A 24,575-nucleotide genomic window follows, 5' to 3' on the forward strand; every position below is an offset into this window, starting at 1 on the left:
TTTCTCCCCTCTTGAATGTCAGCCGTCAATCAAAACAACATGGAAACGGTCCAAAAGAATCAAACCCAAATAAAACGCCCAAGTGTTCCGACGTCGACGTTCAGAAACAGTCCACAAAACACTTGAACGTCAGCTTGAAGAATCTCATCGGCGGGCAGACTCAGGGTAGGGAGGGGGTGAGGGTCACCGCCCGACGAGCATGGGGTCGCCGAGTCCTCCTTCCAGTCCAAGCGGGGTGGCTGGTGGAGGATCTTCACCGAAACGCGCACGTCTTTATGGAACCAAACGCAAACTGGGTGGGGGTTGGCTGATCCTGCTGCTGATCCTGTGAGCGCCCGGGCGTCCAGCGCAAGCCTTTTAAAGGGGATGCTGCTCAGGGTGACGTCACTGTGCAAAGCCTGCCCCCGCTTTATGTCTGACGTCACAGGTAGGGGTCTCCCTTGGAATGAATGAATGAACTTCATTAATGGGAATGCAGACGGGACAATATCATGCGTGGTGTGGAGCATGTTTAAATAACGCACACATAGACGCAAGCACAAACATACATACAACATTCGCACACAAAACCACGTGGGCAAACACCAATGCGCGCTCAAACGCACACCAAACCCTCGCAGACATCCACGAGAACACGATTACACACTCTCATGCACAAAGAAAGTACACACACGCACACACAAACACGCACACACACGCACACACAAACTTTTTAGCACACACAGTGTTGCTTTTCTTTCATTTTCAATTTTTCAATAAAGTATCAATCAATCAATCAATTTAACATCATTAATGGTCCTGTGAAGAGCGTTATATGAATCAAGTTTATGATTTCAATAAATCAAAATTGGTAAACGTTAAATGTTTTATTCACATCATCAACCAGCAGACGTCATAACTAATTGCACTTGTTTTCCCCGTCCTGAATCAAGTCTTTGTCTCCCTCGAGCGGACACAGACGCAAACTCCAACCGTGCGCACTGTTCACATGGCAAGAGGTTCTTCGAAACTTGAAACTCAAAGTCTGGATTTACACCCTAGCCCTTGTTGAAATCCTTGACCCAGGCCTAAAAAACTAACTTTAAACCCTAACTTTAACTTGAGGCCCTTCATTAAAACCCCAATCCTTGTTCAAACCCCTAATCGAGGACAAGAAACCCTAACTACCTTGAAACTAAACCTAGCCGTGACCTTAAACACTAATCTGGGCTTGAAATCACAAACTGTATCGTTTAGCCTTTGAAACCTTATGCCCTGTTTTAAATCTTAACTTGGCTTGAAACCCTACTTGGAAGCAAAAAAAAATCAAACAAACAACAGGGTTGGAACCCAAATGTGAAACCCGAGTGCGCCCACTAAATTGAAACTACTCTTAAACCAGGGGTAGAGGGATGATTCTGCGTGAAATGGAATCACTATCCGATGATCCTGTTCAGGGTTGCGGGTGGTGCTGGAGTCTCGCCCAGCTGACATTGGGTCAAAGGCAGGTCCTGAACTGGTCGCCAGTTAGTACCAGGGCACTTGTAGAGACGAATAACAAATCACACCCACATGCACACCGTCACTTAGAATCTCCGGCACGCCGGTGACCCTGAACAGGATAAACAGTGTTGAAAATGAATGGATGTACTGGGGTCTCCATGGAGTCGCCATTGTCCAGTTACGTCACAATGTAGTTGTTGGGTCTAAATACGATTAGACATTAAATCACTCACTGGAATGAAGAGGAGAAGACAACCAGAACAGGTTTACTCGCGAGGAGAACGATAGAGCAAGCAATCTCAGTTACAACCTCCATCAGTTCTGAGTCTTTACTCCACGTGCCCCTCTTTTTAATGTTATGGTTGCCCTGGTTACAGAGGCGTTGCTACACTAAAGGGAGGGGGATTGTGTCTGTAGCAACGCTGATTAGCAAAAGAATGTAGTGTGGTGTGAATTAGCACTTCGCTGTTGGCTCTTGACCCCCCCGCAGAGGCCGTCCAGAGGCCGTCCGCAGCTGTCTTCCTTCACAGTTGGCTGACCTGTCCTCGAGGTCAACAAATGTCCTGACGCACGTTGATTGCCGCTTTGCTGTGGAACAAATGCAACTAGACCTTTGCTAACTTTATCTACTCGGTAATTAACACACAATAGTAATAAGTAACTTGTCCTAAACATTTCAACACACATTAAGCAAACGTGAGGTAACCGGTATGCAGTTCCTTAAACAAACATTGAGTAAATATGGGATAACTTTAATGCAACTACTTCTAACTGTATGTATCCCTTAACAAAGAAAAACAGGTCTGATAAACTACAATCTATGAACCAAACCTATATCTAAATAGAAGGAATGACATTCCTGTGAATCAAACAAAGAACATTTCACCTATGCAAATAAGCCCTGCTCATTGTTAGTGAAGGACTCTTTACGGGAACCAAAACACACAGACAACATAAGGACAGGAAAGGTACAAATGGCTGACAGGGATCAAAAGACATCCCTATCACATAAAAGGAACAAAGAGATAAAAGGAAAAGATAAACTCGTAAAGGCGAGGCCTCCAGCTCTGGCAGGCCAAAGCTTTACTTAAAATTATTCCAACATTTCCTCCCTGTTTATCACATATTAGCTCAAGTTTTTCATCACCAAGAACAACCACTTCACTCGATTTTCAGTTGTCGGATCACAGGCATGAGCACAAATATGTTTACACCCAAAAAGGTTAGTTGTTGCATCATCATTATTCGGAAACACCCAGATCTGGAAAAAAGTCTGTAAACTCAAGTGCAAAAATTTCATCTTCATCGTTATCATCAACATGTTGGCGTTCAGACATTAGGCATACCCGGGCCATCCTGTCTTCCATGGGCGATATTGCTGTAGTGATGAGACGGTTAAACAGAGCACGCAGACATGGAATACAACAACATCCACACAAGGTGAGTATAGCAGTAAATACTGCAACTGATATTATAATTGAGGACACAAGTGCTTTATACTTCCCAAAGGCATGCATCCAGTTGTCCCACATTGATGTGTCCACGCCAGAGTGCTCTTTCATCCTCGTGTTGAGGGTTCGCAGGCCTGCAATGGCCTTTGTCAGGCTCCCATCAGGGGCGGTGTTGTTGGGGATAAAGGTACAGCACTGTTCTCCGAACATTGCGCAGACCCCTCCTTTCTCAGACAACAACATATCAAGAGCAATGCGATTCTGGAAGGCCATTAGGGAAGTCGTGGCTAGCTGTTCATGCACTGCCTCAAGCCCCGCTTGTGTCCAATTGCCCAATTTTTGCACGTTGTAATGGATGTAATTTATCCTGTCTACGTTTTTGTTTATTGTACACCACCAACAAGACTCCCATCTTGCTACAATTTGGTCAATTAATTCTTATTAATCAGGAACTCCTATGGGGACTCTAATTGCATCAATTAAAGTCAGATTATCGTCGCCTCTCAAATTTAAAGACATTTTGGTTTTTACCAGCTTTTCCCCAGATCTTGGCGTGTCGATACATATACAATTTTGCTTTACTACATTCTCTAGAAGCAGTGGTTTCTTTTCTTTTCCTCAACGGATATTATATAGAACGCTCTGTTGCACATTTCACAATCAGTAGACGTGACAGATTTCACACAATCTTTGGTCAATGGTAATGGTACAACATAAAGAATCGGTCGCAAACCCATACACATGACATATTCATTTTTTTTCTTTTTTTTTTTCTCTCTGGTTTGCAGCTTGTTTTTCCATTTAGCAATCAATCGTTTCTTTTACCAGTTACTCTTATAGGTAGTTACCTGAAATCAATTATCAAACATTCATTTTAGAGATATTAATTCCATTCTTTAACTTCTACAGCTGTTGTTGCCAAAGTATTATTTCGTTACATAACATTTTTGCCACTGTTAAGGCATTCAGTGTTTATTTTGAAGCCAATTCAATCCATTTTGAGAATGCATCTATTATGACCAGGCATTATAACCCTGTGGATTGAGTTTAGCACATGGTAAACAAGCTTTACAATTTTTTTTTTTTTTTTATAAATGTTTTGTATATGAATCAAATCCATATGTTGTATAAAGCCGACTGAACTGCCCTTTCATCCCCCCTGTTGAGCCATGTGTCAAGTCAACATCACGTGACAACTTCATGGCTCAATATTGCTGCCCATAAGTTATCTGTTCATTTGTACGGGCAGTTAATATTGCTGCCCATTTGCATCGGAAGTTTTTCTTCCTTAAAGTGATAAACCAATCCACCAATCGGAAAAAAAAATCAACAAAATAACTGCCAGTAAATTAATATAATAGTTAATTGTTGTTGTTTCTTAACTTTAACTAGCTCAATCGCTCTCTTATTCTCAAATTTTAAATTTAGCTTTAAAATGTCGTTATTACATAATTTTTCTTCATCCAATTCCAGAAAGCAAGTTCTTTCCATCTCTCAAATTTTGTTTCATCAAGGCTAGGCATTAATGCAGTGTGGACCAGTTTCTGCCCATAAACAAATTGCTTGCTTTTCTTTACTTTCTATTTTTTCAAAATTGATTTTGTTTTGCGGTGCAAATCAGATAGACTACAGTCTAATAATTTATTTTGTGCACCTACGTATATTAGCCAATTTCATCCTTTTAACACATAACGCTGACAGCACACAGACAACACAAAAACAGCAGAGACACAGATCACAAACAATACCAACAAACGACGCTGCGCAAACGTCATCCTCTATTTTGACGTTTTGGTTATATATATATTATATATATATATATTTTTTTTTTTCATCAGTGCCTTTTATCCTTCATGCTAATGTCACATCTTCCTTAAGCATCACCCTGCTTCAAACATTCTCTGAGAAACTCACACTTTCCCTGCCTCGCTCACAGCCACAGCACCCCCCGTGCGAGGGGGGGACGCGGCATCAATGTTGATTGGTCACAGGCTGGCCATTTCCTGCAACAATCATGATGCCGGCCCACCGCCCACACGAGCATAGCACAGGCCTACGCGCACAGCCCCGACCCGCGACTACGCGCGAGCGCAGGCACGCTTATCAGTCTCACCCTCTCAAAGGGCTGTTGCCCCCTTTCAATGTCACATACAACATCTTTCACTGTCTTCTACACAACATTTGCTGTCTCTTATTTTCGTCCTATCAAGCCACCGTTCTAGTCACTTTCTGCCACACACGTCTTATTTTCTCTACTGCCACACACTGCTCATCTTAGGTTCTCCAACCAACTTAAGCACACCATCATCCACTTCTCAATTACCTTATTATTGCTCAACAGCCTCCTGAACACACATAGGACACACATCTCACTCACACGCTCACACATATACACAACATTCATGAGGATCCTCTGCGCACACGCACACACAAACACCAGCACAAAAGGTTGACGCACAACATATAAGACCACATAGAGCGTACTAAGAACACCCTTTTTGCTCATCTTACATGTCAGATTTATTCTCCATTTTAGTTTCAGGAGCTATTTGTAATTCAGTTCCATTTATTTTGCACATTTTAACTTCAGTGTTTCTTTATCTTACTTTATCCTTTTAACACAAATATCTCCTGTATATTTAAGCTAATTTCTCTTTAATTTTGGCTGCCAGGTCCCCACTTTATTACATGAGAATCTGATTTATTTTGATCTTGTACTAGTCATTATTGTTTTTGTTTATATGTGTAGTCACGTGCCATGTGACCTTTTTCTCCGCAACTCCAGCATTCACGTTCACTATAAGGTACAAATCCTCTCCCGTGGCCCTTGGAGCCTCCTCTATTAGTGGCTCCTCGCCCCCTCTGGCCTTTCCACCCTCTGCCTGTATCTTGGTAGAAAGGTTCACTGTTCTCATCTACCAAAAAAATGTCTTTTGTCGCTTTCACTTGTTTCTGTTTTTCTTTGACTTTTTCTGCATGGAGGGCGTGATTTATGTATTCCTCCAAAGTTCCGGTGTTCATGCCTATATAATGTTTGATCACCCAGCCTTGTATTGCTGGCCTGGACCCTGCGTGGATGGCATTTTTTAATTGCTGTTGATAAGCACCTTGAGGCGCAATATCTTCCACCAGCCCACTGTGTGTTTTAAACACTTTTGTCATGCGCACTCGATATTCATCAAAGGTTTCATTATCATTTTGCTTTGTTCTCCCTTTCTCTGTATAATTTGCTCTCATTTCCTTTGACCTATCCATTTCTATTGGGTTTTTCTGTCTGGTGGCTCTGTCTGTTAACCCATAAGGGGGGTTTGACCCCTCTTGTGCACCAGTGTCGGGTATTTGTGGATACAACTTCTCTATGACCTTATGTTTTGAAGTTGTAGCATGTGCTTTCCCTACGTGCTTCTCTACTTCCTCTACACCTCCCCCTTCTTCTCTAGCTCTCTGTAATTTTTGATTATCTCTTGCCTGCCTACCATTAGGCCCAGTCTCATCATCTTCCTTCCTACAATACAGTGCCTTCTCCACTTCCTCTTTTTCTCCCCTCTCTCTCTCTCCTGCTACTTTGAGCCAAAACACCACATCCTCATCTCCTTCTTTTTTCATCTTCCTAGGGTCTCTCTTTGTTTCCTCTTTCATGGCGCCTCTAAGTTCTATCAATTTGGTTGTTTTTAGTTGTCCCTCAAATTTATATTTCTTAACCCATTTATCGAGGTTTTTAAATCGGTCGGGATCCTGCCTTTCAATTATTTTCCAATCTTTACATTTAAGATTATCTTGGATATTATTTTTACTCTTCCCGTTCCCCATTTTAATCAATTTGGTCCCAACTGTAAAACCATAGGGGTTTCTAAAGTCGGGTGTTTCCAGTGGGATAACGAAAAGATCCTGTGGTGATTCTCACTTCTACCAGAGTTCTGGTGGAGAATCCTTGCCTATTGCGTCCACAGAACCACGTTATGTGCTCCCCACTGCTTTAATATGGAATACTGTATCTAGTGATACGTACTCCCATTCACACTCTCAATCACTCAGTATTACGGAATTTTCGGCATCACGTGGTCTTCCGCTGACCTTTTACTTTTGACGGGCCTCCCCGTCGGACACCTCTGTCCTTTAACCGGTTTGTTACACTGGCGTTGTGTAACTTTTATTTAAACGGACCTTTCCGTTTAGGTACCTTTAGAACGAACCTCTCCGTTCTGTCCTAGGACTTTTATAGGGCACCGAGCCCTCGGCCGCTCATTCCTTTTTAAAAAAAAAACAAACTCACCCTCTGGTTCTCTTCACCTCTGCACCTCGGACTGCCTTCAACCCTTGGATCCCAGCTGACGAGCAGACAGCCAGCCTTTGAAAAGGATTCTAGGACCCCACCTAGGAAGGTCCTGCCGCGCGCGGTCTTTCTGGATCTCTGCTGCCGTCCGCTGGAATCCTCAGGTGTGTTGGCATCCGGCTCGAAGGACCAAATAAATGTTGGGTCTAAATACGATTAGACATTAAATCACTCACTGGAATGAAGAGGAGAAGACAACCAGAACAGGTTTACTCGCGAGGAGAACGATAGAGCAAGCAATCTCAGTTACAACCTCCATCAGTTCTGAGTCTTTACTCCACGTGCCCCTCTTTTTAATGTTATGGTTGCCCTGGTTACAGAGGCGTTGCTACACTAAAGGGAGGGGGATTGTGTCTGTAGCAACGCTGATTAGCAAAAGAATGTAGTGTGGTGTGAATTAGCACTTCGCTGTTGGCTCTTGACCCCCCCGCAGAGGCCGTCCAGAGGCCGTCCGCAGCTGTCTTCCTTCACAGTTGGCTGACCTGTCCTCGAGGTCAACAAATGTCCTGACGCACGTTGATTGCCGCTTTGCTGTGGAACAAATGCAACTAGACCTTTGCTAACTTTATCTACTCGGTAATTAACACACAATAGTAATAAGTAACTTGTCCTAAACATTTCAACACACATTAAGCAAACGTGAGGTAACCGGTATGCAGTTCCTTAAACAAACATTGAGTAAATATGGGATAACTTTAATGCAACTACTTCTAACTGTATGTATCCCTTAACAAAGAAAAACAGGTCTGATAAACTACAATCTATGAACCAAACCTATATCTAAATAGAAGGAATGACATTCCTGTGAATCAAACAAAGAACATTTCACCTATGCAAATAAGCCCTGCTCATTGTTAGTGAAGGACTCTTTACGGGAACCAAAACACACAGACAACATAAGGACAGGAAAGGTACAAATGGCTGACAGGGATCAAAAGACATCCCTATCACATAAAAGGAACAAAGAGATAAAAGGAAAAGATAAACTCGTAAAGGCGAGGCCTCCAGCTCTGGCAGGCCAAAGCTTTACTTAAAATTATTCCAACAGTAGTTGGGGTCGTTTTTTTTGAACGACTTCGCAACTCAGACCTCCCAGATAAGGGGCGTTCTTGTGCACTTATGTTAGTCCGACTTCCTATTCTCCTTGAATGCAGCATTAAGATGCATTCCGCAGGACATTAGTTTGTAATCGCTACTGCCACCTACGGCCGAAAAATGAAATTGCACATACGTTGCGCATACCCATTGAGACGCGCGCATGTAGGCACACTATGTACAGACATACAAACACAAAATACTTTTATTTTACTTTGACACGGGGTTGCTAATTTTTCAGTTATTTTGAATTAAAATTGAAAAAAAAAAGCTTAAATTTAGATACGAGGGTAGTTCCTCATGTAGGTGACAGCTCCCGTCTCAAATTCTTTTCTCCTTCCTGTCGCACCTGCACGATGGAGACAGATGAAGAGGAAGAGAAGGAGGAAGAAGAGGCTTATGGTTAGAACCCTGGAGGTTAGCAAGTCCGGGAAGTTGATATTGTTTGTTTTCATGCAAGAACATCAAAACTCAATGTGTGCACATGTTCTTCCTTCACTCTCCCCCTTATTAAGATGGCTATCAATATACAGGACTTCATGATGTTAATACATATTAGTCGGTAACAACACTTTTATTGCAACTTGGTGGTATGTCAAACCTGGTCTGGAAGGCCAGAATACAGTCTTTACTTCCACCAGCATTAACAACAAAGGTGTAAACCACATACAAATCCGCATTCTCGCATTATACTTCAAATACATATATTTACATATATTTTTTTTAAAAATCATTCAAGTACAAACTCATTGATACAAATTCCCAAAGCAGCATTCAACGTTGCCGAAACGTTAATCTTCACAACTTCCCACATTATATATGTATATGGCTCCAGACAAACTTTTTCTTGTTGTTGCTAGAAACACTGTTGCCCCAACCTGAAATTGCAGGGGTGCGCACTGTAAATTGATTTGCAAAGTAATATTTATCCGATTAATTTTCACCACGTTACTGATAAATGGGCTGATAAGTAGGGAACATAAGTTTCTCAGCAAAAATATTCAAGAATAGTATTTTTTTTTTTAAATCAGCAAATTTACTGGTTGCACTGCCACGAGTGGATGAAATTTTCAGTTGCACTGTCTCAAATTTTGATGGAAAAATGTTTACACACATATATTTTAAGTGATCACGATAATTGAAAGGACAGCCCCAGTTTTACAGAAGAACATGGCTGCCAAGACACGCTGAAGAAACAGCGCCGAGCAGATTTTTTTTTTTTTTACACATTTTGTGCATAAGATAAAAGGAGCCCAGTGGAAGGCAATCAAAAAAAAAAGTCGTGCCCAAGGTGTGTGAACAAGTTCTTCCTGTTGACCACACAATTGAGTCACAAGACCGCATTTGGCATTCACTTGCGTCATAGGATAATTTTGTTCTATCAATGGATTCATTTTTTGAGGTATTCATTTGAGTCATGGGTGAGCTAGAGACTCTCGCAGCTGACCTTGGACTGGTTGCCAATCTTGGTAGATACAAACGGTGGACTGGTTGCTGGTACATACAGACAAAAGTTGCCAAGGAATGTCAGGGCACATTCTAAACAAATGACTGGCCGCCAATCAATATTAGGGCACAAATATGAGTATTTCATGAGGTTGGTCGGCCGGCGATGACATGACGTTCGCGGATGCTGCGGCCACAAATCACGTGACTCAACGGTTATATGGCTGGGTTCAGATGAGAAGAAGCACCAGTCTCAAGTTCGCAGGCGGGCCGCTCTCGGTCCGCCGACACAGGACGGCACGTTTTTCTTTATTCAGTCCAATGAGCCGATCAAACATCAAGCGATCGATCCTTGGCGAGCGCTTGGTTCCTAAAGGATCATAAACAATCAAACAATAAGGCCTCATTCTCCATGTAAGGCTCCTTCTCTGGCTCTTGTGCGTTTAGTATGTTAGGCGGGAGGTCAAAAGCAGACAGAAAGTGGGCAGAGGCTGTGATGATAAATATATATAAATAAAAATCCCTGGCACACCTGCGAATATGGTGAGAAAAGTTCACAGGCCATTAAATGCGATTTGCTCAAGTCGCACACAGACAAATCAACACTCTGCAGATGTGATTGTTTCCCCCGGTTGGCATAAATGTATCAGTATCAGGTTTATCGGCTGATAGTGTGCACATTGAAGGCCATTTTGCTGGGAGTCAAGAAAGGTCCAGAATCTGAAAATGTTGAACAAATGCCAATCATGCCAGCCTTGGTTGTACTTTCCATCAAGGCAATTGAAACAGAAAAATGTGCTCATTTTTCTGGCCCGGTCTTCCCCTTGGTGAATATCATTTGGCATTGAAGACGACATAAGCATATTTGAGCAAATATGTTATTGAAGTGTATGAGATGAGAAGCCATCCGCAATCATCCGTTTGCAAGAAGCAGCTCTCAGTTTCATAAAAGTTGGGAACGCCTGCTCTTCAGAGTGCCCTCGATGTAGCTCTCTTCGTAAATCCATAATTTGATTTACAACTGGCCATTGCAAGTTTTTTTTTCTTTCTTAATACTTGCATAATCAAGAATTGCTCTCTGCCGATTTACTATTGTTCTCTGCGCAATCAACAATTTCTCTGCATATTCCTGGGGGGACTATTTAGTAGTCGAGCAACACATAACGCGGATGGACATAAAGTGCTCTACTTCAAATATGATGCATTACATTTGATTTGTTGAATATCTATTATTAAAGTTACGCTAGCTGAGAAAGATGTGGTATGTTGTAAATCTGCAACAGTGACGACAACCAGCAGCTGAAATTTCACAGGTGAGCGCACGAAAATCGTGAAATAAAAAAATTAAAAAAACATCCGCGACAGTGTTGCCCTGAACATGTCAAATTTGATTCACACTCATGGTATCACCAATACCTGACACATTTTTGTTTTGGGAAACAATCACCTGTTATTAGCTTAAAAACTCCCGTATTTGCACTCAGTCCAAAACCGAGTGGAATATAAAAGTATTGCTTTGGCGCTATCATGCGGCATCTACAAGCAACTATAAACTTCTTTGCGTAGGTGTTAATCACGCGCACATTTTTGCGATGGGCAGCATGGCTCTGTCCCTACCCAACACGGTAATTGCGATTTGGAAGTAGGGAATGAGTGAATGATTCCGAACACAGCCCGCGAGAGAGAGAGAGTAGAGGAGGGGATTTCAAGGGTCACTTGACCACCACTGACTTTGTCTGAAAGGTCTCCACCATGGCGACGTCCTCAGTTCTCAACGTCGGGAAAGATGAAGTGAGGTTGGATGACGATTTAGGGAGGCTGTACATGTAGACGGCGCTGATGACTAGCCCAGCACCGGCGGCAAAGAGTGGGTCCACGTGGAAAGCAAACAGGTAGATGGACATGATGGTGGAGATGATGATGGAGAAGGAGGTGGCGAAGCCTTTCAGAATGTTGTCGGCGTACTTCACTACCACGGCCACCAGGAGGCCGCCAAACGCCTGGTTGAGGATGACGCACCACACCATGGAGGTGTAGCCCGAGAAGAGGCCGCGGTGAGCTACGGCGGCACCGTCGTTCCAGCACATCGCCAACGTGCCCAGCGTAGTGCCGAAGATGCCCAGCTGCACGTTGCGCACCCACACGGACGCCGAGCTCCCCTTCAGGATCTTCTCAAAGTAGACGCCGGCGAATCCCGACGACAGGCAGCTGATGACCACGGCCATCAGGCCTACCACATAGTTCTGATTAGCTTTGTCCGTCTCCTTGCTGGCCCCCTGCTGGACCTGCAATCAACAAGTAGACACACTCACGTGGTGAAGAGGGTTGGGCCGGATAGTACCGCCCATCATGACACCTATAGTTATTTGTCATGCTTAAAGCTATTCTAAAGCAGTTTTTCCACTTCAGTGGCTTAGACAATATTTGAGTTAGCCCAGCTTTAGCCTCGCCCACAAACTTTCAAGGGCAAGTTTGACGAATAACATAAATGTGGAAAACAATGCAAAGCAGGACAATAAAGTAATTATATTTTTTAAATATTTTTGGCACTCAGTCCTCCATAGTGAGGCGCCTTACCTGCACAATTGCGACACCAACGAAGAGCAGCAGTAGTGAAAACCACTGCACTTTGGACAGAGTCTTCTTCAGCATCAACACACTGAAGAGCGCTGTGGTAAGGATCTTCAGTTGGTACGTCACCTGAGAACCAGCCACCATAGTCAGCATCATCACCGAGAGTTATCCCATTTTTCTAGGTAGTAGGGCGCGTTCAGAAATACTCTCGTTCACTCTGACCATTTTGGAAACTGCTAAACGTTACTATGAATTGTGTCTGTATGTTGAAAGGGTGGTTAAGTCTAACAAAAAGAAGGCCTGAAGATTCATTATTATCAGTTATGACAACATTTGCGATAGTCTTTGTCTTGTGGTAGGACATGAATATGGTGACCTGGTAGGTGGCAGCAGGCAGGTTGGAGATGGCAATGTATTGCAGATTGTTCTGTAGCGTGTAGATGAGAGATGGAACAGCCAGCTTCAGCGTGTCCCTGTATTGAAAGAAGATGGTGTCCACCAGGAACAACAACGTCTCCTTTACGTTGACTGAGGGACCACGTGTGCACACACATACACACACATACGCACGCAAACAAACAAGACAATTAGTTTCATTACTCGTCAGAAATCAGCAAACCATTTATTTAAATAAAATATTAGAGAGGGTTTGCTGTTTTTATATTTTGTCAGATTAAAAATTAAACAATCTGCAATGATTTTGCAGCATGTATCGGTGAATTTTGTTTTTCTTTTACACTTATTTGTGTAATATCTTAATAATGCCGGTATTGTGAACAATGAGACTTACATCTCTTCTGCAACAGGACAATGAGGAGACACGCCAACACCTTGAGGACCTCCGCCATGACCACGGCTGACGTGGCCAGGAAGCCCTCGCCTGGCAATGTGCGCACGTATTGGATGCTGAGGATAAGCGACGCATTCTGGACCACCAGCACTGCCAGACTTATGTATTTCAGCTTGTGGTTCACTGACACTGATACACACATACACAAACAAATACACAACCATCTTGTCACTGTCAGGTATGTACCAAAATCCATAATCATCCAAGAAATTCAGAAAAGAACATTCATGAGCACAACATGAATAAAAACGTTAAATCACTCATTTATTATGCCCCCAAAACTTTATTATGCTGTCATCGATTAATTTACTTCCTGTGCTTGGAAGTAGACCTGCTTTTTAGTGCATTACTGCAGTGCCGTAATTTCATGTCTTTCGCGTCTGCCAGTCATTACGGGTCTGCTCGCGACCCGTCATTTTGTTTGCTGGAAAATGTGGATAGCGCTCATTACACGAGACTGAACTGCACTACAGAAATACAGACTTGGCGCCGGTCCATCCCGCTCACTTACAAGGCATAGTGGCGTAGTGTAACCAGGGGCGTAATGTCAGCAATGAGATCCCTCTCCAACGAGCAGTACCTGGCCACGTCACCACCTGGTCACTTCCACTTTAGCATTAGCACCTCCGCGATGTCACGGCTGTGCTACTTGTAGAAGTATTACACCAACAAACAAGAAACTGTACAAGTAAGTGCTCACCAACAAGAGACAGTTAACAAAAGTCACAAATGTAACTAACTCACTTCTACGAGGTACAAAACCCCCACCTAAAACTAACGCGGCCTCTATAGGAACAGCTTTCTCACCCCCAACCTTCACTTACTTTCATCTTGCCCACGCCTCGCTGTCCGGTCTTCGGCCACTAGGGTGGGTTTTCTATCAGCCATGCTAGCGCCAGCCCGGCTAACGCCCCGCTCGCAGCGGCTGACGGCGTTGAGAGAAAACAGAGGCCCAAGCGCACGTTCTAACGGGGCTGACGGACAAACGTTGGGTCCAAGAGACAGCGGAGGACTACAGCAGCCCCGGGAAGATCGCCGGCCCTGCTGGAAGGAGGTAACCCGCCGAGTAGCCGTGACGTTCGGGTAGCAGGCAACTCCTTGAGCTGTGAAGACACCTCGGCGTGAGGAATCACTCTCTCAGAATATAGTCTTTGGAGAAAGCATTTAACATCAACAAGGTGGTGGAGTAATATGCAACAGTGAGAGCTCTTCGTTGATACTATGTACTAACAAGCGAGTACTTGTTTGTTTCAGAGAGGATTCTATTGGCTACTTGAGCTAGAAAGGAATCCCATTGGCTGAGGACAAAGTTCACTTTACGCTGCTGGCCACCAGTGGCAGAAGTGAGGAATACCATTTTATTCCCAAATCTAATTTGACGGATTTGCCAAATTGAAAAACACATAACCCCACCCATAACTGCAGGCCAGCTGCGTGAAAGTCCTGAGGTCCACCACACCAGCAAAAAACCTCGGGCATTTGCGGATGTGCAGACATTTTGAACAGGGAGGGCGCGTTCAGAAATTTACATGACGCCCATGAACTACTCTGCGAGTGGGCGAGTTCGGAGAGGCAAAGTGCGCTCCGCTCCCTGTCCGCATCCGTGTGTGATGTGACGTCTGGAGAGCAATGCATTGCCAAGAGGAAAACATAGCGCAAGCACGAAATTCAAAGCATTCATTTTATTTAATTGAAGATATGTACAACAAAGCAAATAAACGATCTAATATAAATGTTTTATTCACAATAAATACAGTTCTTAATGAACAGGTGGTATATGTAGTGTGCGGCTGTCCGGGTTTTGCTTTTTTATTTTTATTTTTTCCTGATTGCCGATATCGGGTTGGCTACACTTGGTGGTCTGATCTATTAACTTTAAGATAGCACTATCAATGATCTTGGCCACTGCTCATCCAATTCTTAAGTTCTTGAGCGTTAAACAACTCTTATTTACAAATTGAAATACTCAGATTTTCAAATTATGTTAAAGGACACAACCCCAAATCAGATTACAAAAAAAAAAAATTTAAAACTTAAAAAAGATCCAGGTCCCTCGCCCGGGATCATCGACCGACCACCAAAACACCACCTCATAGCACACAGAGCCAAATCAAAGCAGTAAAAGGTAAAGAATGTGAAGGATATATCAAACCAGTTTCCAAGCAAGGTTGTTAAAAGATTGCATTCTAACATAGTATTGTATGCTTTTTTTATTTTCTAGCTTGTTAAAAAGAATAGTTAAAAAAGGCATCCATGATTGAGAATACTCAATACTGGGAACAACCCATATTACACTTTCTACATGATAAATGGGCAACTGCCTATCGAGATATGGCACCTTATAGGTGAGGGAGAGATTCCAAATACAACTTGACTTGACCTAAAGAAGCAGAAAGCCAATAATCAGCAGCTCAATCTGTCTGAAATATTTTCCTCTTTTTATTCCAAGAAAAAGTTATTTTCAACCCAAGCGATAAAATAAAAACAAACTTATATTATTAATTATAACAATAATCAATCATTGAGAGGTGGCAATTCTATTTTTGTCTCTCATTTGTCACTTTGTCTCCATGGCGATATTGGTCTCGATCAAACATGCAGCTAATGATGATGATGATAGAGGTAAGAGGAAGACAGACATTTTTAAAAAATAGATTTCCAACCTATCAATAGAACTCAAACACACTGGTCGCCAACAGGAAGTCCTTTCAAGTTGTACAAAGCCAAGGGGTAGACTTCAGGCGTTGAGAGCGTAGCATGATGTCAGAGATTAGCCTTACTCACTTTATTGTGCTACATGTTCAATAACGATCTTTCTATAGAAACCGGAAGGGAAACTTAATTTGCCAGTCAGCAGAAAACATGCGAATACTACCTCGTCAAAAAGAACCGCCTAAATTCAGCCACACTAAGCGATGAATGACATGATTGTGATGCAGTTAGGAGAGTTATGAAGTAGAACAAAATATCCAAAGAGTCAAAAACATTTCAACCTGGGATAATTTTCTCTATGTCCCAGCTAACTGTTAGCTGATAACACGACACAAGGAAATCTCATGTCACCAAAGTAGATTAGGATAGCCGCTAATTAGCAACTATTTAACGATGAAATGATGACACCATGACCTTGCTTTTTTTTGTGTTTTGGCTATTGTGGACAAAATCAACTTGCAGTTGGGTCGACAGCCAATCAAAATGATGCAGTAGTGGCTGAGTGGCAGTCGCCATGTGCTCCTATAGTGCATCTTAGGTTCTTTGTGAAATTTCACCCGAAAGCCCAGTATTCCTAACTTTTTGTGAGCAGTGTAACTTGTGCAAACCAGAATAAATTACGACAAAATCAAAAATATCAACGTGAGGTCATGTGACAACATTGTTTTTTGTGGACAAAAGCCGTCCGGCTTGCCGTCGTAGCGGGTCAGTGATCGTATGTGATAACGCGGAAAATGCAAGCAGAAGAAATGCGTGTTTTGTTCCCATGGATTAGATCTCTCCCGTGACTTGATTTGTGGTTAGCGTGTTCCTGACTGCCTCGTTGAGCCAGAATCCACTCAAGTACCCGCTCGGAGGAATAGACAAAGGGAGGGAAGGATGGATGAAGGTTTGAGAGAAAAAATAATTGCATTTCTTTCTTCAGGCTTTGTCTTCAGTGGTTCACGGGGAAGGGGGTGTTATAGGTCATGTGTGTGCGTCCATCAGCTGCTGTCAGGCGACGCTTCTCGCTCTCGATGCTGTACGGCGCCGCTCTGATGTTTCATGCTGTCCAAATATTCCTGCTGGGACACGGCCAGGACTGACGCCAGGATCTCGTCGTCCTCCCAGTCGCTCAGACCTGAGAAAACATTTACACGACATCAGCGGTAATTCTAGGATCAGACGTTTAGGGGCGCAACAGACAAGTCTAATGAAGACGTCAGACTGCACAAATGTAGCCATGGATTTTCAGTCGATAGACGTGTCACAGACAAAGGTGGTGTCTCTCTCCTTCCCCCTGCTCCACAGATGATCATGACTGACTTGACTAGATACTGGCTTTTGCTGAAAAGTTCAAGGTCAATGTTCCTCAATGTACTGTACAATTGCAAGGATTTGATCTTTTCCTGTTTTTGTGGGTTTCATGAGCTTGTAAAAAAAATAAACATATCGATGCTTGAAATTCTTTAAATTGTGGGCCATGAACCTATAAGCTATGAACGTTTAACATTTTGAATGGCATTATGGAAATGTTTTTTTTCCCCATGAAATTAAAATGTTTAGGAAGGTCTCTCTCTCTCTCTCTCTCTCTCTGATCTTCCTCACCAAATGCTGTAGGTGACATCTCCTGCATAATGGCTCTGTACTCTAAATGATGACGACTCTGATTACTGGGACCTGCAAACACACGCACGCATGCACGTTAGCACAAGCATTAAAGATATGCACACACAAAGTAGCCCAGGCAAGTGCGTCAGTAGGGTTGCAAAATTCTCGTGGGGATTAATTGAAAATATATGGCGCTAAACAAGAATGAAGCCGAAATTCAACAAATTGAAAGTTTTTTTTTTTCAGGGCAACTGATGCTATATGAAACACTAACAGTAATTTTGACTTGGAGAACTCTAATTTTGGCTCATGTGATCTTATTGGTAGGTATTTTCAACTGAAAAGCAATTTTTGATCAGGTTTTCTATTGGCAGTACTCACAAAAAAGAGCCCCCCCCAAAAAAATAGAACCGGCCATCTTAATCTTAATTTACCGGATGACCTAGAAATTTACTGAGAATTTTTCACCCCTTTGCTACCCGAGTCACTCGCCGATGCTCACCGGTGGGCGTTAATCAGTGGGCGTTACCTGGCGCACAAGGTGAGGGCGGCTTATTAAGGATGAGGGCGGCGCCGGCAGGGGAAGGTGGTTTGATGACTGTTGACGGGGCGCTGGTGAGGTCCGAGTGGGAGGGGTCAGAGTCTCGTTGCCGCGGAGACCGAGCCGTCCAGTCCTCCAGGCCACTGGAGGCTGCTGCCGTGGCTGAGCTGCAGGTGGCGCTTGCTTTCCTGGGCTGGAGGAGTGGAGATAATCGAGTGATGGTGTAGCTGAAGTTCACCCATACTTCACATTTTAGCTCGTGACAAAAAGCAATAAATGATCAAACAAAAACGAAAAGCGATGACTTGAAAAAGTCATAGGTTGGGACACTCATGATGAACCAAGGAACCACAAACAAATTGTCTTTTGTTTGACCTTGGTTCTCACTCTGCTTTCCATAAATCAAAAGTAGGGAAGGAAAATAGCAGAGAAGGTGCTGACCTGCCGGGCCTGCTTCTCCTGGTCCCGAAGCCACTGCAGGTAAGATTCCCTGGCCACCTGCTCCTCGATGGCCTCGCACGTCGCCTCCCAGTCGCTTGCTCGTTTCTTGTCCTCCAACATCTGCTGCTCGATCCACGACTCCTCGGACGTCTTGATGGCCGACTTCATCAGGGATTGGTCCGCATACTAGGAACGCGGTTTAAAATATGTCAAGTGATTTTTCCAATGTATTTTATTAAAATAATTCTGTCAGGAGTGCATTAAGTGTCAAATAAGACAAGTCAATCTTGAGTTAACTGACTACTTTACTAAATGTGTTGATATGCACTTCAGCTGCAAAATGACCGAAGAGTGGGCTTAACTAATTATTTCTCGAGTTACTTCTTGATCTAACGTGCGGCGTATTTTTTCAAGTACACCTAGTGGAGCAGTACACACTATGCGTGGGCAAATAAAAAATGGCGTGCGAGCGTGCAGTTTCGTACCCCCGGCTTGAAGGCGGGCAGGCCGAGGCCCACGCCAATAGTGGCCTTGTTGGGGTTGACCACAGAGTTGTAATGGATGTTACGATGGTAGCTCACTCGGATGGGCTCGTCGTTATTCTGGTGGATACCGTGGAAGGTGTTGATTGGCTCTGTGTCAGAAAGAGGGGAGGGGGGGCTTACCGTGGATGCAGCTGATTGGCAGTAACAATGAGCATGGGCTGCAGATATCGAACATTGTCAAAGAAGTGAAAAGTGAAATGCAGGTATTTTTTTTTGTCCACCCATCCTCCCATTCTACCACAGTATCTTGTGTTTTTGAGCAGGTATGGCTTTTAAAGGTGGGACTAAGATGGCTAGTGACATGGCCGTCAGCTGTTACCTTGTGCTGGCAATGGTAGACATGCTGCTGTGGTCTACTTTGCATTTTATCTAAATGCTGACTTATTTCTACACAGAGTGGTGTGTGACTGCAGCACATCAATCCGTGTGGAGAATTATTCTATTCCATTAATTTTGTGACTGAGTTACAGTATTCGATTAGTCATTGCAGCCCTAAAACTAACAATGACATAATGAGACAAAAACGAGCAGCAGATACCTGTGCCGTACTGGTACACCTCCACAGGCCTGTTGTACATTTCTGCCATGGCCTGCATTTCAATGTGGTTGCCATGGCAATTGTTTTTCCGCTTCCGGTTGATGTACGTGGTGAAGTCTTCTGTCACGTAGTTGGAAAAATAGTCTGCATTCTTCATCTGCAAAGAAAAAAAAAAATCATACAGCTCACATAATACTACGACTCAGTGTCCCCCAATGCTTTCTCTTAGGTCTGGTGGGGCGCCAGGCATTTCTTACAGCCTCGCCAGGCAAAGCGTCACTTGCTTACAACAACTTTTACGTAACGTGATGAAAAAAGGTTTAAAAAAATATATAAAAAATTAAAACATTTACGACTCACCGCATCCAAGCCACAGTGATAAACATTGAACTAGCTTTTGCTCACTGCTGTGCGAGTATGGGCACTCACAAGCAAGCATACTAGGGGTAGAACAGCTTTTGAAACCAGTTTATACGGTTCGGTTGGATTTATTGAGGTGTAGCAGTCAGTCATGCAAATAGCCAAGTAGCGTTAATCCTAGCTGATGCGCTTGGCTAACAGCTAGCCTGGTTCAAATTTGATGTTATGGAAGGATGAAAGAATGAATGGATAGAAAAAAAACTTGGAATTCTATCACATCTCTGCCAGTCAGACAGATTGCTGTGGTTGAACACGATTAGGCCAAAGGATTGGACTTAGAGTATCATCGACAACACTCGTATTTGCAGCACACACTTCATCATATCAGGTAAGATTTACCATGAAATGTACGTTCATAACATATTCAAATTAATGATCGCCCATGCCTTGTCTTTTGTCACTGTTGTTGACTTGGCAGCACTTGTGACTGCACGACACAAAATGATCGCTCAAATTGCAGTGATGCCCCAGAAATGGAACGGTCCATCTAAGACATTTGGCCATTTTGCGGACGGAGGAGGAGACATTTTCAAAAATGGACAGACTAAGTAAGGACGGAAGTGGGTTTTCATCCATCCGTGTAATCGCCCCCAAACAGGTCAAGCAACGACCGACAGAAACACACCCGGCCCATGCCAGCTTGCGTAATCCGACAATACAGACTCCAAAAAAATCTTACAGATTTAAAAAGTCTGTATTTGTTTCATTAAATAATTGGTTGAATCGTCATTTACAAAAAATACAAATTAAAATCTCTAAATGCATTACTTTATTTGTGAAACAAAGTATTTGACAAATTTGATACGCATTTCAAAACATTTTTAACCTCATGTAGGAATGACAAGAAGTGTCACTCACCAGGTAGTCCATGCAGTGTTTCCTCACCACTTCGTGCATGTCCTGATCGCCATAAACCTGGTCAGCTGACACACACGCACAAAAACACATTTAGTGTTGCCAACTAATTTTCCAGAGATGTTGCTTGCTGGCGGCTCTATTTGTTGCTAAAAGCTGCAAAATGACGTTACCGGTGCAGAACGAAATATTTCATATACACCTAAATCTCGCTTTTACGCGGACTTTGGGGTCCACAATTTGGGAATCCCGTTAACCCCAAAAGCGCGTATATAGAAAGTCTAGTTTTTTTTGAAAGGCATATTTTGAGGCAGCCGAAGAGGTCCGTTTGCCATCCGTCACAGTGAATGCTTGGCACATATCCAAGTCTGTTGACATTTTAGTAAAAGAGACGCAATACAAAGATGACAATATCAGGTGGATTGAGTAAGTCATTTTGATGCTATGTGAATTGGCTGGAAGAGAGAATAAAGCAGCCACTTATTCTACTACTGTGTCCAGTCACACTCTGACTTGAGAGTGACTGAGCGGATGAGGCGTTTCCGCAAACTTCCCCCTTTCCAAATCCAAACAACCCTAGCTATCTCTAACACTGTAATAAAACAGTCATAAAGACCAAACAGCTCGACTTTTTATCTAACGCCTTTAAATTGGTCACCGAAATTCATCGAGTCACTAGTGCTAAGGTTTACGCGCTAGTCATTTAGCTTCGTACGGTCCTTATAACATCCATTTAAAATTCTAATTGAAAATGTATTTATAAAATTGGGGTCCATGACTAAACCCTGTAAAATTAAGATTTAGGCGTATTTGTATCTATATCTCATGTAAATGCATCAAGTTAGCAAACAAGCCACCAGAGAAATGCATGTCTAGAAAACTGACGTTTAAACCTTTCGCAAGACAAGCATGATTTTATCTTCAGTGTGTGAGTACATGACTGAATGTTTGTTACTGCTACTACAGTGGGTGACTTTTGACTTTCTAACCAAACACGTAAAAGTCTGAACAGAACAAATAAAGCACTACTTTTGTCAAAAAGAACCTTTTCCATTCACTTGAAACTAGTTTCTCGGCGCAAAGGTAACACAAAATGGCGGATTTTGCAGCGGAACACACTAGCTTGCACAACCAACTAAACAAATACACAAAAATGAAAGGACAATAAAACAAGTGAATGTGACTCAAAAAACAGTTTCGGTGTTTTGGCTATCTAAACAAAACAGTGACACCTAAGCATTTGACTCACCAACAGCTCTGAAGAGACACGCTCCATCCTCCTTCATCTTCTTGATGACAAAACCTTTCTTGTCTTGAAGGGTCTTTTCAAACCAGTGCTCTTGCTGCACACACAACACACAGACACACACACACAGTCAGAATGTACTTATCTGTTTATTTCAGCATGTACATAGTCACATTTCATCAGATTTTATTGTATGCACTGAACAATCACAGAATTTGCCCAAATGGGAAATGGGATGAAGCCACCCGCACATTGACGTCATGGTGCAAATAGACACCATTTCCGCTTTTTCATTTCTACCTTAAATAAAACATATTCTAATCATGTCCCTCACTACTGAAACACCACATTGTTTCACCTTTGCTCCAAAAGTGTGCTTTTGTGCCACATCTCCGAGCTCTGCCATGCTTATGTGAGTTGTAAGCCAGACGCACAGACTTATACACACTATCTACACACACACTGCGTGATTTTTGCTGTAATGATAGAAAATAATGTAAAAATGCCAAGGGCAAATCAATGTATTCAAGTTAGGCTCAATTGCGTTTACAAGCCAAGATATTCGGGTTAGAAAACAGGTAAGACAGTTGTCTTGTTCAGAATTCGTAAATCTCGATTAAGGACGTAGTGGTCGTTCTGCATGCATTTACCTTAAAATAGGAATACTGCCAGTTTTTATAAAGCGATTGACTGCATGTAAAAAGAGTCATTAATGGACGGTCTAATTTCTGGTGCTCCGATCAATTAATAATGATAATAATAATAATAATAATAATAATAATAAATTATATTTGTAACGCACTTTACATTCGGAGGAATCTCAAAGTGCTACATAGCAAGTAATTGCACGGATGCGCTCTTTTGACAATGGTTGGTTCACAAACATAATGAAAACGGTCGACTTTAGTAAAAGTGAGAATTGGGGTGGAAAGTACAATTATCTGCTTTGAAAGGTAGTGGGTGACAGTTATTAAAAAGATAAATAATCAAGTACATCAACCTGATACATGCTGCCATGGCAACGACATGATTGACGTGACCCTAAAACAAGCGTCATTCACCCACTCCCAATTCCCGGAGCAACCATTTTAGACGCGACCCAGGACCCCCACAGAAAGATTAGATTTCCGGCGCTTACCTGCTCAGCAGTGGCCGGGTCAACGGCCTGCAGGCGAGCGGCGTTCTCGTACTCATCCTCGCTGTTGTTTCCGCCGGCTCCCTCGTCCGGTTCTTGGCTCGAACCGCCGGGACCGCTCACACCGGCCTGTCCCCCTCCGGCCAGCGCCGCCGAGCCGGAGCAGGTGCCCGCTTGTCGCCGCCTCTTACTGAGTCCGGGCCCGGAGCAGCAGCCGCCGATGCTCCCGCCGCAGCCCACCACGCCAGCCTGCACCACCAGGTCCCCACGGGAGGTCGGCACCAGGCCGCCGCCACCGACTCCGCCGCCGCCGTCGCACGGCCCGGCGGAGGCCACGGAGCCGCCGGGAGGAGGAGAGGCCTGCTGCGGCCGGGAGCTCGCCTCGATGCTCCGCCGCTCGTCTCTGGCAGAGGGCGGCGCGGGCTGGTACGTCCACGGCGGGGGAGAAGCCCGCGGCCGGGCTCCGGTCCTCCCTGTGTGAGGGTGCGGGTGCTGGTGAGGGTCCGCGACGCTCCGTCGGTCGCTGTCATCAGCGTGATCCGCGACCCCAACCCCGGAGCTGGGCTTCTTTTTGGGCAGGATCGTCATGGTGGGGAGGAGGAGGAGGAGCGGGAGGAGAAGGGGTGGGGGTGGGGTGGAGGGGTAGAGGGCGACGAGTCAGTTGTCCGCCTTTTTGGATCAAAAGATTGGCTGTGTTCGGCGTCGAACTGTCTGGCTAGCCGCGAATCATCGAGCGAATGTTGCCCGTCGACAACACGACGATTCCCATCGACGTTTGGACGGAACACAACACACAAACAAACGAGAAAAAAACAAAAATACGTCTCTGTCTTCCCGGGCGAGAGCTCGTGCACAAAACATCAACATAGTCTGACGGGCCCGTCTGCGTCACTTCCGGGTCAGACCGCGTGATTACGTCACTTTGTCGACGTTACTGCCGCGAATACAAAAACGATTTTGAAAATTAATTACTGATATTATACTTTTACGATGCTGCAAACTTATATTTAGTGCAGATGGCATCATCACCTCCTAGAGGAGAAAATATCTGAAGGTTTTGCTGTATTTATATTTTTGGTGAGTTCTTTTAAAACCATATTTTTACAATAAAGAAGATAACAAAAGTTACAAAACTTTTCTACTCTGCGAGAGAAGACACCATCCATCCATCCATCCATCCATCCATCCATCCATCCATCCATCCATCCATCCATCCATCCATCCATCCATCCATCCATCCATCCATCCATCCATCCATCCTGCATCGAGATAAAAACTATCTAAATATTCACAGCAGTATTGACAGTGATTCACTGACAAA

The 24,575-nt window shown here is 43.6% G+C and overlaps 2 protein-coding genes and 1 long non-coding RNA gene across 6 annotated transcripts; 1 reads left to right on the forward strand and 2 right to left on the reverse strand.

The window, feature by feature from the left end:
- The first annotated feature begins 287 nt into the window (after window positions 1–287).
- On the forward strand, window positions 288–15,982 carry LOC125988073 (uncharacterized). 2 transcript variants are annotated; one of them, XR_007488211.2, is made up of 2 exons: window positions 288–427; window positions 13,188–15,982. It is a non-coding gene; the product is annotated as an uncharacterized lncRNA (long non-coding RNA). The 2 variants fall into 2 exon arrangements; XR_007488212.2 differs by lacking the exon at window positions 288–427 and adding an exon at window positions 12,343–12,481.
- slc35a2 (solute carrier family 35 member 2) lies at window positions 8,549–14,199 on the reverse strand. 3 transcript variants are annotated; one of them, XM_049752826.1, is made up of 6 exons: window positions 14,056–14,199; window positions 13,172–13,360; window positions 12,758–12,909; window positions 12,385–12,507; window positions 11,539–12,092; window positions 8,549–8,710 (listed from the first exon to the last, which is right to left on the reverse strand). In XM_049752826.1, exons 1-6 carry the CDS (start codon window positions 14,117–14,119, stop codon window positions 8,683–8,685), a joined length of 1,110 nt encoding a protein of 369 aa, XP_049608783.1. In that variant the 5' UTR covers window positions 14,120–14,199; the 3' UTR covers window positions 8,549–8,682. The 3 variants fall into 3 exon arrangements, with proteins under 3 accessions (XP_049608783.1, XP_049608781.1, XP_049608784.1); XM_049752824.1 differs by lacking the exon at window positions 8,549–8,710 and adding an exon at window positions 8,917–10,177; XM_049752827.1 differs by lacking the exons at window positions 8,549–8,710; window positions 14,056–14,199 and adding exons at window positions 8,917–10,177; window positions 13,743–13,876.
- On the reverse strand, window positions 15,647–24,374 carry otud5a (OTU deubiquitinase 5a). The gene is made up of 9 exons (XM_049752818.2): window positions 23,258–24,374; window positions 22,123–22,216; window positions 20,877–20,941; window positions 19,599–19,755; window positions 19,001–19,149; window positions 18,516–18,701; window positions 18,063–18,267; window positions 17,531–17,602; window positions 15,647–17,063 (listed from the first exon to the last, which is right to left on the reverse strand). The coding sequence occupies exons 1-9, from the start codon at window positions 23,840–23,842 to the stop codon at window positions 16,927–16,929; spliced, it is 1,650 nt and encodes a 549-aa protein (XP_049608775.1). The 5' UTR covers window positions 23,843–24,374; the 3' UTR covers window positions 15,647–16,926.
- Window positions 24,375–24,575: the final 201 nt, after the last annotated feature.

This window comes from Syngnathus scovelli, chromosome 2, assembly GCF_024217435.2.
Source record: "Syngnathus scovelli strain Florida chromosome 2, RoL_Ssco_1.2, whole genome shotgun sequence".
Lineage (NCBI taxonomy): Eukaryota > Metazoa > Chordata > Actinopteri > Syngnathiformes > Syngnathidae > Syngnathus > Syngnathus scovelli.